Below are 14,398 nucleotides of genomic sequence, written 5' to 3' on the forward strand. Positions count from 1 at the left end.
TTGGATCCCCTGGAGTGGACTCTTTTGCCCCCAGGTAAGAAGGTCCTCCCATTTTCTCAATACAAGGCTTCAGCCTAATATCATCAGAAAACTCACACGAGAGATCATTAAAAATGACTTGTGCAGCCAAGTCGGAGTCATAGGATTTCAGCTCGTTGTTTGTCACTTTACTGCTCTGATTCATCAAACTCGAACCTTGTGTAAGTTGCACACTTGCCTTTCCTTTATCAGTGTTTTGCAATATGGTGCACCCCACTTGATTGTTCAAATATCTCTCTATTTCAAAACATTGTTCGTTTTCTTGCATCTTCAGCTCATATCTTGTCCGTCTTTCAGCCCAGATTGGGATGAAAAATTTGATACCGTCTCTTTCAATCCCAACCTCATTGGGAGTCTTTCTGCCATCACCAACAATTTTAATTTTTGCCCACTTAAGATGATTTTGAGATCAGTTTCTTCTTCAGTAGCTATCCATCCCCCACAGAGATCTCCTATTTCTTTGAAGATCTTTTGTGACCATAGATGTAAAGGAATCCCCATGGCTCTAATCCAGCATGTTTCCTCGATTTGTGAGTTTGGAATGCATCCAGCAGTATGACTCCACCATTCCAGATGAAGCTTGAACTTTTTCCAACTCCATTCTCCTTGCATAATCTGCTCCGCCATGAATCTGTTTGGAAATTCAAAAAGAAACATGTTGCCTGTCATTTCATACATGTTTACTCCATATGCTTTGTTCCATGACGCACTAGCCCATCGCCTTATGTCTGCTAAAGTGGGTCTCTCATTGATTTCTTTCCCAAAAAACCTGACAATGCGTCTTTTTAGTAAACCAGAATCCTCGCTACCTGTCGGTTCCACAACAGAGATATCTCCATTGTTTATGCTGACCTTTGCCTCTCGAAGGGTATTGGATTGTCATTTACTCTCCTTGATTGCTTTGACATAAGGGTAGTTGTCCACAGTGATTCTAGGTGGGGCTATGGGATTCATTTTGGGGGTCTGATGTATGAATCTTTCTATCTTAGCCGCTATGTCTTTCCAACCTGCACTCAAAGCTAACTCTGGAATTATAATAACAGACCTCCCTTCTCCCTTCAGTGACAGAATGCTCATGTATCTTCCATGAACGTTGAATTTCCTGGTACAGAAATGTTCTGTCATATGTTCCTTGTACTTCCATCGCTTCACTAAATTCATTTGATCTGTCGACGCTTCTTTAAGTACAAAACAAATCCATTCCATTACCTTTCTGCCCATGGATGAACGTCTCATCATGCTGCGACTTCTCTCCACCCATTCGAACCATACCTCTTTGTTGGAATTCCATCTGGTGATGTTAAAAGATTTGAATCCTGCGTTAAAATAAATCCGGTTGTCTCCCATATTGTACAACCCAGCTGTTCAGGTTATGGAAATTATAAGGAGTATTTGATGGTCATCACAGTTGAGCTGTTGAGGTAAAAGAAACTGAAATTTGGGCTAAAACAGAGGTTTCCCGCTCCTGGAAAAATAAAAGTCGTCGGAAATCTAAAAAAATTGTACCGATCTGGTCGGAATTAGCAGTACAGGAAGCTGTCCAAAAAAAAATTTTGAAAAGCTGCCGGAAATTGGCTCACGCGCCCGGCGCGTGGTGACTAGGTCGCCGGAAAGTGCCGCGCGTGGAGGCTGCTTCGTCGGAAAAATTTCAGTGGAGTGGTCGGAATTTCGAGGGCTGTCTACTGGTGTTCATGGAAAGCTAAAAATTCTTGTACTCAGGCTCCTCGGGGAGTGTGCCTGAGAGCTTGTAATGCAGGAAAATATGAATCAATCACATGGTTGCTCATATCAGGAAGAATAAGTGTTCGCTTTTGTTCCAAGGAAAGCATATACTTTTGAACTTCAAAAGAACCAAACAAGAATGACTACAAGCAAATTATTACCTTCCTCCTTTCATCCGCACAAAAGTTATGTTGTTAGCTGCAAACGCATGCTCTAACACATCAAGCACGTCATTCCAACTGCTAAAGACTAGAACCTTTGCTGCTAGGTTCGAGGAAGTGATCCATAAAATTCTCCTGGTGACAGCTTCAATCTAGAATACAACTTCCATCAATTAATTGAAAATGCACAACAACTAAAGGAAGTACCTCTTCTACTGTTTAAAATATAATGAGGCATAAATTGTACTAGTATAACTTACTGGGAATACTGTATCTGCTTCCAAGGTCAAAAAAAAAAAAATTGTTGTTACATACATAATTTCCCGCTGCCACTAAACGAATGACTCAGTTCCATATTCGGTTCAAGTGCAGTTTGGTTGAGGCATTATGTATTAAAAGTAAAGCTAATCAAAACTGCGACAATATGCAATGATTTGACATATTTTACTCAAAACAAGTTAGTTGGCTCTCCGTCTACCAAGCACTTGTTTTTGTCCCAAGATACTTGATACAACTTCTTAAATAGCAGAATCTCACCCTCCTCCCCCCCCCCCACCCCCACCCACACACACACAACATCTAATCTGATGTATATTATACTAATCTACATTATTTAATTTGAAAACTAATTTTCCTTCTTTAGTCTTCACATTTCAAATCATTATCTTAATCACTTGTTTATCAAATTTTATAAAATAAATTATACGAATATTTTACTCCTAATTTTTGCAATATTAAGACTAAGTCATCTAATATGGGGGAGAAGGGAGTAGATGAAACAATATTGGGGCAGAAGTTGCTAGGAAAGTACAGTTGAATGATAAATATAATTCGAATCTTGAGGATGAAAGTAAGGAGTACCTTTGTGCTATATGAACCTCGGACATTTACAGATGCTTCAGAATTTTCAGAGACAATAGAAGAAGATGGATAAGACTTATTCTGACTGTCATCAGCATAAGCAATATTCCTGCAGTCAGTATGCTGTCTACAAGTTGGGCACATTAACCAGTTAACTTGAGGCTTCCCATGGAGGGCTAATCTTTTCTCTGTCATTGCAAACAGACCTGAAATGCAACCATCAAAGTTAAAGCATAGTATCCACCCTTAGCATTCCTTGCATAACAAATGAATGTTATAGCTTTTTATTGAGTTAAAGCTACATGGATATGCAGGTTTTGCAACTCTCTACGACCCAAAAGAAAAAATAGATTGCCAAAGCTGTGGTTAACTCAGACGTTGTCTGTAGGGAAATCAGAAGGTTATCCTCTCTTTTCTTTCCTGCAACCCTCAAAGCCCCTCTATTTGAGGGGCACCCAAAATAAAAACAGAAAAGCACATTAGGATAAAACAGATAGTAGGAACAAAATTACTTCACACGAATGTGAAGTACAAAAAATGAGCAGATAAGATTGGCATATCAACTGTAAAATTAGGTTGTCAGATTACATATAGTCACACGAGTAAATAAACATAGACTTGTGATAGCGTCCCACATCTAAAGCATGTAAATGTGTATTATATAAAGTATCTATATTCCTAAGCATAAGACACTTCATGTGTCCTCCCAATCTCCTCTTATATCGCACATGATATCAGAATTCTTATAAGAAAAAAACTAATTCTTTTATTGTCATTAGTTCCCTCTCCTCCAAAGTCAGCGCGATGGCGCATTAGCTTCAGATCAGTAGCATGTCCCGGAGAAAACTTTCTTCCAGCGTCTCACTCCATTTGTGATAGTTGACCTTTCTTGAGTACTGTAAATCATAGAGACTTCCACAGAACTCAAAATCCTCTTACAAGCAGAACTGCAGAACCAAAAAGTTGCATTCTTTGTTGGTTTCATGCAAACTAAAGAATCTAGTGCCTCACATGCTTACCAGTCTCATAGTTCCCTAAGGTTGACTAAAGTTCCAAGTTGACCAATATGAATTGCAATAAACTCGGACGAGACTTGGGTGACCGAAACCTATTTCAACAATGTTCTGGAGACTGCTTTAGATGACAGTCACCTACAATCTCTTGGAATCAGTGCAAACCTAACGAAGAGCAAAACAAAATGGAAGAAAAAGATTGACACGGACGACACTAACTAGTTGGGATTAAAGTTTAGTTGTGTTGGTACACTCACATTAACTCCGGTGTTTGGCAGAAGTGTTTTTAATTTGTCTAGAGATTTCTATGTCATTGTGGGGACAAGCATGAGATTTAGAGGATCTTTAGTCAGTGAACCTCTAAATTGCCTCAGAGAAGAAATTATTGAGTATTTGAATGATAATAGTAGCCTGTTTGGCCAAGCTTCTCCAAAGCCAAAAGGACTTTTTTTCCTTTAAGAAGTGTTTTTTTTTCAAAGTTGAAGTGTTTGGCCAAGCTTTTAGAAGAAAAAAAGTACTTTTGAGTAGAAGCAGAAGCAGTTTAGGAGAAGCAGAAAAAAGTAGCTTCTCCCCAAAAGCACTTTTGAGAAAAATACACTTAGAAGCACTTTTTCAAAAGCATGGCCAAGCACTAATTGCTGCCCAGAAGTGCTTTTCAATTAAATTAGCCAAACAAAAACTGCTTCTCACCAAAAGTACTTTAGAGAAAAAGCAATTCTCAAAATAAGCTTATTTTTGAAGCTTGGCCAAACAGGCTATAAAATGGAGTGGACATAGAGGATTCATACAGCCGATCTCAACTACTTTGAGACTGAGGTGTTATAGCTGTGTATATTGACAGTGTAGAAACAAAGAACAGCTTCCATACTTTCAAAGTGAAAATAACAGCTTTTAACTAATATCAACCCACGATATGCAAATATTCCACCCCAGAATACTTTAGAAGCATGTCTATTTTACAAATCATAGTATAATGTTGTTTTTCATTTGCTCAAGGAGGGATAATCTTCTTAATCAAATTGTCATCGACTAAGGTGGAAGATACTCACTCTATCAATAAAGAAGGAAAAGGAGCAAATGAAGAAAAATAGTTAAGTATATGTACTAAGCTTATTAAAACAATAATTATCTTATATTAGAATAGTGAGAAATCCCATTTTCTTGGCATATGCTATTTGGTCGAGTCCTTGAATTATCATGTACATTTTATCAAGGAGAAAGTTCAGTTTCTTGAATCGTAATATGAAGTGCATATAATTATAACTTACAGCGTTCCAGCTACAGCATTTATAAACCAAGGTTCAGCAAATTTTACTATTGATAAGTACAAATAAGTAGTATAAAATAGTACATTTACAATTACAGTGACTTGAAGCTGAAAAGAGGGATACCAGATGATTAGAAACTTACATTTACAACAAATGACATGCCCACATTGGAAAACCATCTTTTGGTTATTGAGCTTCTCTTGACAAACAGGGCATGTATGTTCCTCTGTTCTAGCTTGGTATTCCGTTTTTTCTTCTGCATGGGCCGGTGAGTCCATTGTGGCTTGAGCTATAGTTGAATTTTCACTACTTGCACAATGATTATTTTGTTTAGATTGAACCAAACCCTGTGAAAGATTAACATCCACAGGACTGTGAACACACATAATCAGTTCGAACACCTAATGCAGATAAGAAGCAGTTGTTTGTAAACTTGACACATGAAGGGGAGATGCCGCTTTATATGACTCTACTGCCGAACAATTAGACATCCAAAGTCACTAGTAAGTTGGCTTTCTCTTCGTATATCAGAGAAAAGAGTAACTAAAGATGGAAAATGCCTGTATCCGCCTCTAAAATCTTAAAAGCAAAAGGGGAAGGGGAAGGGGGGGGGGGGGGGGTTCCACAAGCCAAAAGAAATACATGCACAAACATAGACTCAAGTGTCTTCGACCTTTTCTTCTTCTAGGTACATTTCAGGACCATTTAGGAACAGAATATTGTGGCAACATCAGGAGTATCTAACTTATTTTCTAGAATCAAGAGAAAGGAAGCTCGTGTTTTTGTGCGAAATGTCAGAAATGTTGCTAAATTTGGAGCTTTATCAGCAATCACAAACCTACCAAAATTCAAAGATGTACCATAAGAGAGACATGATGCATTACTTGGCATTCACTAGTCACCATCTATCAAAAAGAACACTCACAGTTGCACCATATTTTCAATGTCCTAAGCCTTTGATATAGAACTGGGAAAGGGATCTGTCTCTCCTTGAAATGCAACATAGATTGACCTAATCTACCTAATCTATCAGTGCCTAAATGACAGCATTCTCAAAAGTCAATTGTCTCATCACTAAATGTTGCACTAACTTGATGATAATTTAGAACTCCAACCACTCGAGTTGCTTCTTTGATTAGACAACAAACTGACTGGGATTAATTCTTAGACCAAACTGGTTTAATTGCAAAATGCAGAGTTCCAGTAATGTCTAAGACCGAAGCATGATATGAATACACATCCAGGTGACTTTTCCTGAATTTCATAACAATTCATATTAAAAATAGGAAAACTCTGAACCTTCTGTTGTTACCTTCAAGTAGCGAAGTTGTCCCTTTGTTCTTGATAAAGAAGATAAAAAGAAAAACTTTTCGCTAGACCATTCAGCATTGGCTGCATCTAATTCTCCTTGATCTAAGGCATCAATAGATTTGTCATTCTCATCCTTTTTTAGGCGTAGTCGAGAAGTTGCCATCATAATCTCATCATGAGCACGTAGAACATGTGCTTGAGCTGTCGACAGGAGCCTTGCTTGCGCATACTCCTTTCGCATCCCCTACAAAGAACTATAGAGTGAAATACCTTACATAAAGATACACATGTATTCATGTCGTCAAGATGCTGGTCGTGAAGTATTTCTCTTGAACAGACTTTAATAGACCATATGAATGGAATCTCCAACGGAAAATCAAATAAAAAAGACAACTGTTCTAACAAGGGCATTGATTTGGAGATACCTCAAGAAGCTGCAGCTGCTTTTTGGCTGCCAATACACCTTCAGCATCTAATAGGCCCCGGGAGTTGCTTTTAATAAGGCCCAACACTACTTCCAAATCAGATGGAGCTTTCGACACCTATTAAATTGCACAATCATTAAGGATTGCCTATGTCAAAGCTTCGAACTATGCAGGTCTTATCCTGACTAATGACAGGAAACAGAGAACCAAAGAATGAGAAATTACACCCAACTAATGCTCAAATCTGAAATCTAAATTTTCCATATCACACCAGTCAAAAGATACAGAAATGTTCGTATGTATTATATTGGGGAACTCAATTTGCAATTGTAAATTCAGAATGTGTGGAAGATGCGACGCATTTAAGTTGGCATGATAGTATTAAGTATTAACTATCTTTTCTTGCAATTCAAAGAAGTCTGTAGCAGAATCTCTCTCCATGAAATACATGATTCTTGATAAATATGTACTTTGTTACTACAGGGTGGATGTGAGAGGTTCGGACCAAGTCATTCAAGGTAAAAGGGAAACCACTCAGGCTGAGCACCACTAACAGCAATCTCACCAGAGAAGGTGAAAGAGGAATAACAGAAGTAAATAACCAAACTCTGTTGCCTTCATTAGAGTAGTTATAACCACATTTAATTATTGGATATAGCTCTAGCTTCTTCCAGTCTTTGGCTCAACATATTCTATATTACTATGAACACCACAGTCCGACAAAATTTGACAAGAGCTTTTAACTTCTTCCAGTCTTTGGCAGTCTATATAAGAACTTGACAGAAAGGCAGAAGCGCAAAGGCTGCTGCTATAGCCAAAGCGAAAACAATCATTCTTTTCGGCATAAGCATTATATTATCATTACGCACCATAATGTCCTCTAAGTCCCTCTTCTTTCCAAAATCTTCATATTCTGCAGTAGCTGAACCTGAATTTTTGTCTGTTCGGGCTAGAGTAGTATAGAAACGATTCAGTGCAGACTTCTTCTTCTGCAGATCTACAGCCTCCTCGGCAGATGTAATCACCTCTCCACGCTTTCCCTTGTTAAGACGAAAAAGTCTGGCCTCATAAACCTGGAGAAAGTACAATAACAATATCACTAAGCCACAATAACCTGGAGAAAATTCTAAATATGATACACGTCACAATATTTAGTTACCTTACAGGATAACTTCAGTAGTCAAAAAAAAAAAGGAAGAAAAAAGATACAAGAAAATCAGACCTGGAACAAGTCATTTAGTTCGCAGTGAACACATAATACCCCATCGGCATCAGCATAGCATTCCGGACAGTATCTAACACGAGCAATATCCCCCTTCCTAGGATTGCCCATTGTCTTGTCAATTTCAAAAAGCTTAACAAGTAAAGATTCCCTTGAACTTTCCAATGAATCTAAGCCACTCTGAATATAAATCTTCAAAGCAGTTATGCTGCGGAAACTGTACCAAATAACAATGTCAGAAAGTATATTATTAGCAAAATGATTAGTAACAAAAAGATTGGTATTTCTACCTCCTGAAATAACAATTGAAAGGACACACTTATAAACATGGAAATACTTAAAAAAAGAACAAAAGAAAGCTGATTTCTTTTTGATTTTAATGATAAAAGAGGAAAGCTGATTTTCTTATGAGGAGCCACTAATGGGTCCCCAACCCCAAAACCACAAGAAAACACTAGAAAGGAGCAAAAAGGAGCATTCAGAGAGCACGAATATTATATATGCCCAAAAGTATGATCAACGCCGTTTTTGAGAAGAAAAACGTAGAAGAACCACTTCATGTTCAAAAGCCATAAACTACTCATTCTCTAAAGGAAGTATCTGGTAGATTATGCATTTCTATAGTATTAACCGAAATACATACAATAGTAGGATGGTTTTCTATGATATACCTCATTGACGATACATCAAGATGGTGCCCAAAATTACAGTGTTCACAATTGAGCTTCTAAAAAGATTTTTTCATGAAGGTATTGAGCTTCTAAAAAATCAGATCAACTATCTATACGAAAGTGGAATTTTTTTTCTTTCTTTCTTCAAAAGTATAAGCAAATAAAAAAGATCTCTTGATTTTCTATGCCGGCTAAGATCCAAACATACTATAATTTCCTTGAATCGCATAACTCTCATCGTCTATGGTCTTCAAAAGAGTTAAGTAGAACAAAATTAGCTTCTAACTGAAGCAATATGAGCAATCACTACATTTGTTCAGCATTTACAGCATGTATGCTTTACCGGATGTTAGCAAACAAAACTTTAGCTACTGATTGAACAAAACAATTTATGTGCTACCCAACCATTGTACCAAATAGGACCACACTAGAGAAGATGATTCCAGGAAAAGGAAAAACTAGTTCGAAAGAAACTATGACGCTTATTTACATATAAAACAACTGCAGATTTGATAACAAGGAAAAATACAGCAAAGATGCAAGAAATTGTAACTATTCATATATTGCAATAGTAATGCTAATTCAAATGTCTTTCTCAACTATTGTCATCAAACAATAATGATAGCAAATTATCTTGATGGATAAGAAAAGACTATAGAGTAAAGAATAAATCCATCACTAACCAGGAAGCAACTTTTGATGCCCTAGAGGTGTTTAGCGTCCCAGACACAGCTTCTCCTATTTTCCTGATCAATTCATTTGAGGAGTCCTTGTTTTGCTCAATATGATGTAAAACTTCCAACCACCAAGCAGAATACTGGTTCTTTCTATCACTAAATGCGTTACATACCTTCAAATATAGGACATAAAAGAATGTAAATGGAAATTGCAAAGCCTGTATAGACACAGAGACCAAGTACAAAAAGAAATAGAAAAACAGTTGAGGGGTCTAAACTGTAGACATCCCATAATTTACTGATCCAATAAATACATAAATAATCATCTCAAGACATCCCAAGCACTTTGAGTTTAGTAGCTCATATCCTGATTGTAGACAAATGTCAAAACCGTCTTCTAAGAACACCTGGACTAATTGGTCTCACAACTCTAAAACTGTCACTAAAATTAGATACTTCTAGTCTATTGATGCCAAATTAGGCAGTCTACACCTCCTAAATAGAGCGAGAGACAGATGAGAGAATTATAAGTAGTAACTAGTAACTAAGCGAAACAAATATAGTCAAGTAAATTGTGACCTTGACATTTTATTTGTGCACTTCACTATTGAACAATAGTATTATCCAGAAAATTTTGATTATTTAGTCACCAAGATAGTAAAATGGACATGCGAAAGCTCATTACCTTGTCTATGCAGAAGAATAATCAGTATGTTCCCTACTTTAAGGTATTCTATTGTCAACCAGTCAGTTTCATATTATATGCACATTGAAGAGCAAACCGAAGATTCTCCTTTCTTTTTGACCAACACACTCTGCCCATGCTGCCCACTTATTAGCTAGTTTCAAGAAGCTTAAATATTGACCTAATTAGATTTTCCTTTTGCTATATAATTGTCTTAGAGTTTGGGAATTGAAAAGCAACAAGAACGAGAAAAACCAGAATGACTAAGAGAACTCTACACACTTTTTAAGATACTTCCTGAATGTGACAGATCAAACATCTAATTTTGAAATACTACACAATTATTAGAGTCTTTGTGTTAATGTGAAAAGGATGTTGTATAGCTTGTCTATATGGATTGTCCTCTAAAATTCCGTCTTTGCATAAAAGATTAAGTTGTTGGTTGAAATAGATATTTTCTTTTTCAATTTTCAGCTGTTGGCTGGAACAGAGAGTTTCTTTTTTCACTGTCTCCACCTTGCAGGCTGAATATCTGTGAGAGCCAGGAAGTGTGAATATAAAACTGTCTCAACACCTTTTCTTGCACATTCCTAGTTAGATAGTTCCCTCTCATCTAAGAGCTCAGTTATCTGACAGATGCATCCAAGAAGAGCAAATATTAAACAGTATCCTTAAACAATTACGGACATCTTCTATGCAAAATCAGGTCTGTTCAACACAATAAGTATAGCCAAAGGTTTTCCACATCTATGAAGGCCTGTCATGAATATTTACCTGATCATATGACTTTTTGAACTCTTGTTGGGCCCCTGCCAGCTTCAAACTAAACACGGATAAGAATTTTTTCTTCAAATTTTCACATGCTGTTCTCAATGATTCATAACTTGTACATGTGGACAACTTTAACTTAGTCTCAGATTTTTCGTCAACATAATCTTTTGCCAGTGAATTTGACATTAAGTTGGATGGATCGCAAGAGCTAGCGACTAAAATGCTTTCTTCCTTAATTTTGTCTTCCCCGTGTAGAGCACCTTTATCACTTTGTCCAGCATCTTCCATGTTGGATACTTTATCTCTAGGGCTTCCAGGTGCAGATTCAAGCTTTTTCGAACTGTCAGAAGTGAGTGGGAGTATCTCAGCAAGATTATGAGTAATATGAATGTTTAACAAGGGATCCAACCGGAAATCCTCGGAATGGTCTTCTGCTAAAGCGAGTGCTTCTTGGTACAATGATACGGCTTGAGAATAATTTTGATTAATTATAGCAATACCGGCCAGTGCATTTAATGCAACAACTAATCTCCGGAGGGCTTCCTCTCCTTCTACCTTAGTCTTAGTCACCAGAACCTACAGAAAGTACCTCTTATATACGCATTTGACTGGCAACAGCTTTTAAGAAAATAACAGTTTTCTGATCCTGAATAATAACATACCGACAGAATCTCCTCCATAGTCATGGGAGACTGTTGTAGTGATCGCAACCCAGAACTCCCCACCTGGGGGTGGCAACAGGCTTGGCGTAGTTTTAGAAGTGAGTTAAAGAGCTTGGCAGCCTCTATATTTGTGATAACAACATCTGATGCAGCGTCCTCCAACTGGAAACCTGCAATGGAAGTAAATCTCAGAACACATTGCTTTCGCTAATACTATGATTGAAAAGAAGATATATATCCACCAGGTGCTTTTCTCTTGTATATATCATTTTTGAAACTTTCAATAAGCTCACGAGCGTCATTCACACAAGTCTCATGCTGCCTTTGATAAAAGTGCTCTTCAATTGGTGAAAGAGAAAGCCAAGAGACACACTCTTCTTGAGGCGGAAGCTGCAGTTCATCAGCAACATTCATCTTTGATGACCTCCACATTAGGTGCTTAAAGAAATCATGTGTGAAAGCCATCGCTCTGGAATCTCCCTTCTGGAAAGCAAAAAAGATATATCTGAGATAGAGCAATAACGAGGGGAGAAGAGGATAGAAAGAGAAGAGAAGGGGAACTTATAAGCGTCAATTGCATAAATAATACATTCAATGTTTGCTTAAGAATGACCAGACCACAAACCTCATAAGGATCACGTATAATATCGGTCCACCACCTAAAAATATTAAAAGGACTTGCATTGAGGAATCTCAAAAGACCAAACAAGTCATCAAGTTTCCTTTGTATGGGAGTCCCTGTAATGCACCACCGATGAACTCCATGTAGTCTTAGTGCCATTTCAGTTGCAGCAGCAGCATTAGTCTCCACCATTTGAGCTTCATCCAGACATATCCTCCACCATAATATTCTGGTTAGTAGAGTAGGTATAACAGGATATCTGCAACATGAAACGCCACAGAGTTATCCTCGATCTGGAAACAGCTGAAAGCCAAAAAATGAGATATAAGAAGACCAAAGCAGCAATCTGGTTAGATTTCCTAGCGATAAATTGGTCTTAGATAACAAGGTCAAAAGACGGAAAAACCAGCTAAGATCATTACTCGAGAATATCTTTACAGACGGAAAGCTCCACGCCAGAAATATGTACACAATCACCTTTTCAAGGATCTGTTAGCCTGGACAGTTTACCTTACTTTCAAGCGAGATTGCCTGGAAATCATGCCATGAACCAAACACATATCTATGATCCTTTAAACACATATCATAAGTGTTTTTTGAGAGCATTACTTTATTTTTGTTTTTTTGAGAAGGTAACATATTTGTATATTAAAATATAGTCTTCACTAAATTTGTGAAGTCACCCATAATTACAAAAGGAGTGCCCAAAAAGAAATAAAAAGACTTATAATCCTTGGTCTTCTCACAAGGAATCTAGAACATCAAAAATGGATTCATGATCCTCCAAAAACTTTCCTTTACACCAAAAATAGAAAAGAGCTAAAACATTTCATCTTTGTCTTCCGGATGTTACTGGACTTGTCTTCAAAACATCTCTTTGTCTTCAAAACATCTCTGATTTCTCTCTTCCCAAATTGTCCACCATATGCAGGTTGGGACAATTCTCCATCTCTCTTTATAACTAGAAAGGTTGCCCTCTTTATTCCAGCAAGCTAGAACATATGATGAGATCTTGATTAGAGTTGATTCCACTGAATAGCTCCAAAGTATTGTAAAACTCAATTACTCTGTCAATCTCCCAATCATTTAGAGGTCTTCTGAAGGTAAGATTCCAACCTTGATTAGTCCATGCCTCATCTAATGTTGCTTGTTGTTGTTGATGCAAGGTATATATGTCAGGAAAGAGTAGCTTCAAAGGTCCTTGGCCTAGCCAATTGACATCCCACAAAGAGATCTTCATATCATTTCCTACTTTGAACTTGGATTCATTAATCACTTTTGGCACAAATTTCTAATTGACTTCCACAAACTGACACCATAAGGACTTCTCACTGGTTTTGTTGTACATTTTCCTTCCATTCCATACTTCTCCCTAATGACCTCTCTCCACAGTGATTACTCATCTACCGCAAATTTCCATAGCCACTTCATCATAAAACTCTGATTCTGAACTCTCAGGTTTTTGATTCCCAATCCCCCCGTCTTCTTGCTAGTAGTAAGAGAGTTCCATTTAACCAGATGGAATTTCTTCTTCTCATTGTTGCCTTCCCATAAGAAATTTCTTCTTAATGCATCAATTCTCTTTACTACATTAACTGGAATTGGAAATAGAGACATCATATAAGTAGGCATGGCATCAAGTACAGAGTTAATCAAGGTTAGTCTACCCCCCATAGATAGATATTGATTCTTCCAGTTTGCTAGTTTCTTTTCACACTTTTCCAGCACACCATTCCAAATTCCTTTTGATTTGCTCTTGGCTCCCAATGGCATCCCCAAATATACAGTAGGCAATTCACCTACATTCCCACCAAGAATATCAGCAAGACTTTGTAGCTCCATTACCTCATTGACTAGATAAATGGAACTTTTGTGCCAATTTATGTGTAGCCCAGAAGTGGCTTCAAAAAGAATGAAGATCACCCTTAGAAATTTCAGTCTATGTTGCTCGGACTCTCCGAAAATGTGGCCGGATACGTGTCGGATCCTCCAAAAGTAGTGCACTTTTGAACGATCCGACACGGGTGCGGCTACATTTTGGAGAGTCCGCGCAACATAGCTTTCAGTTGTTCTCTATTAGCTTCACAAAACACCAAAGTGTCATCGGCATACTGCAAGTGGGAAATCATCATGTTGCTATCAGCCCTACAATTCACCTTGAAGCACCTGATCCAATTGTTTGTCTGAGCTCTTTTCAGCATACCATTCAATTCTTCCATGGCAATAATGAATAGGAAAGGGGAAAGGGGATCCCCTTGTTTCAGACCCCTCAGAGAAGGAAAAAAAAC

At 37.6% G+C, this 14,398-nt stretch overlaps 1 protein-coding gene across 3 annotated transcripts in view; it reads right to left on the bottom strand.

The window, feature by feature from the left end:
- Positions 1 to 14,398, bottom strand: part of LOC107802983 (uncharacterized) — a 39,016-nt gene that overhangs the window by 8,193 nt on the left and 16,425 nt on the right. For all 3 annotated transcript variants that reach the window (XM_075255119.1, XM_075255118.1, XM_075255120.1), the window contains 12 exons: positions 12,114 to 12,369; positions 11,731 to 11,971; positions 11,489 to 11,658; positions 10,830 to 11,402; positions 9,377 to 9,543; positions 8,023 to 8,239; positions 7,670 to 7,873; positions 6,801 to 6,917; positions 6,377 to 6,619; positions 5,207 to 5,411; positions 2,784 to 2,989; positions 1,923 to 2,074 (listed from right to left, as the gene is read on the bottom strand). In XM_075255119.1, the coding sequence (XP_075111220.1) occupies positions 1,923 to 2,074; positions 2,784 to 2,989; positions 5,207 to 5,411; positions 6,377 to 6,619; positions 6,801 to 6,917; positions 7,670 to 7,873; positions 8,023 to 8,239; positions 9,377 to 9,543; positions 10,830 to 11,402; positions 11,489 to 11,658; positions 11,731 to 11,971; positions 12,114 to 12,369 (2,751 nt within the window). The remainder of the gene's footprint in view (positions 1 to 1,922; positions 2,075 to 2,783; positions 2,990 to 5,206; positions 5,412 to 6,376; positions 6,620 to 6,800; positions 6,918 to 7,669; positions 7,874 to 8,022; positions 8,240 to 9,376; positions 9,544 to 10,829; positions 11,403 to 11,488; positions 11,659 to 11,730; positions 11,972 to 12,113; positions 12,370 to 14,398) is intronic.

Source organism: Nicotiana tabacum, chromosome 6 (assembly GCF_000715075.1).
Source record: "Nicotiana tabacum cultivar K326 chromosome 6, ASM71507v2, whole genome shotgun sequence".
Classification (NCBI taxonomy): Eukaryota; Viridiplantae; Streptophyta; class Magnoliopsida; order Solanales; family Solanaceae; genus Nicotiana; species Nicotiana tabacum.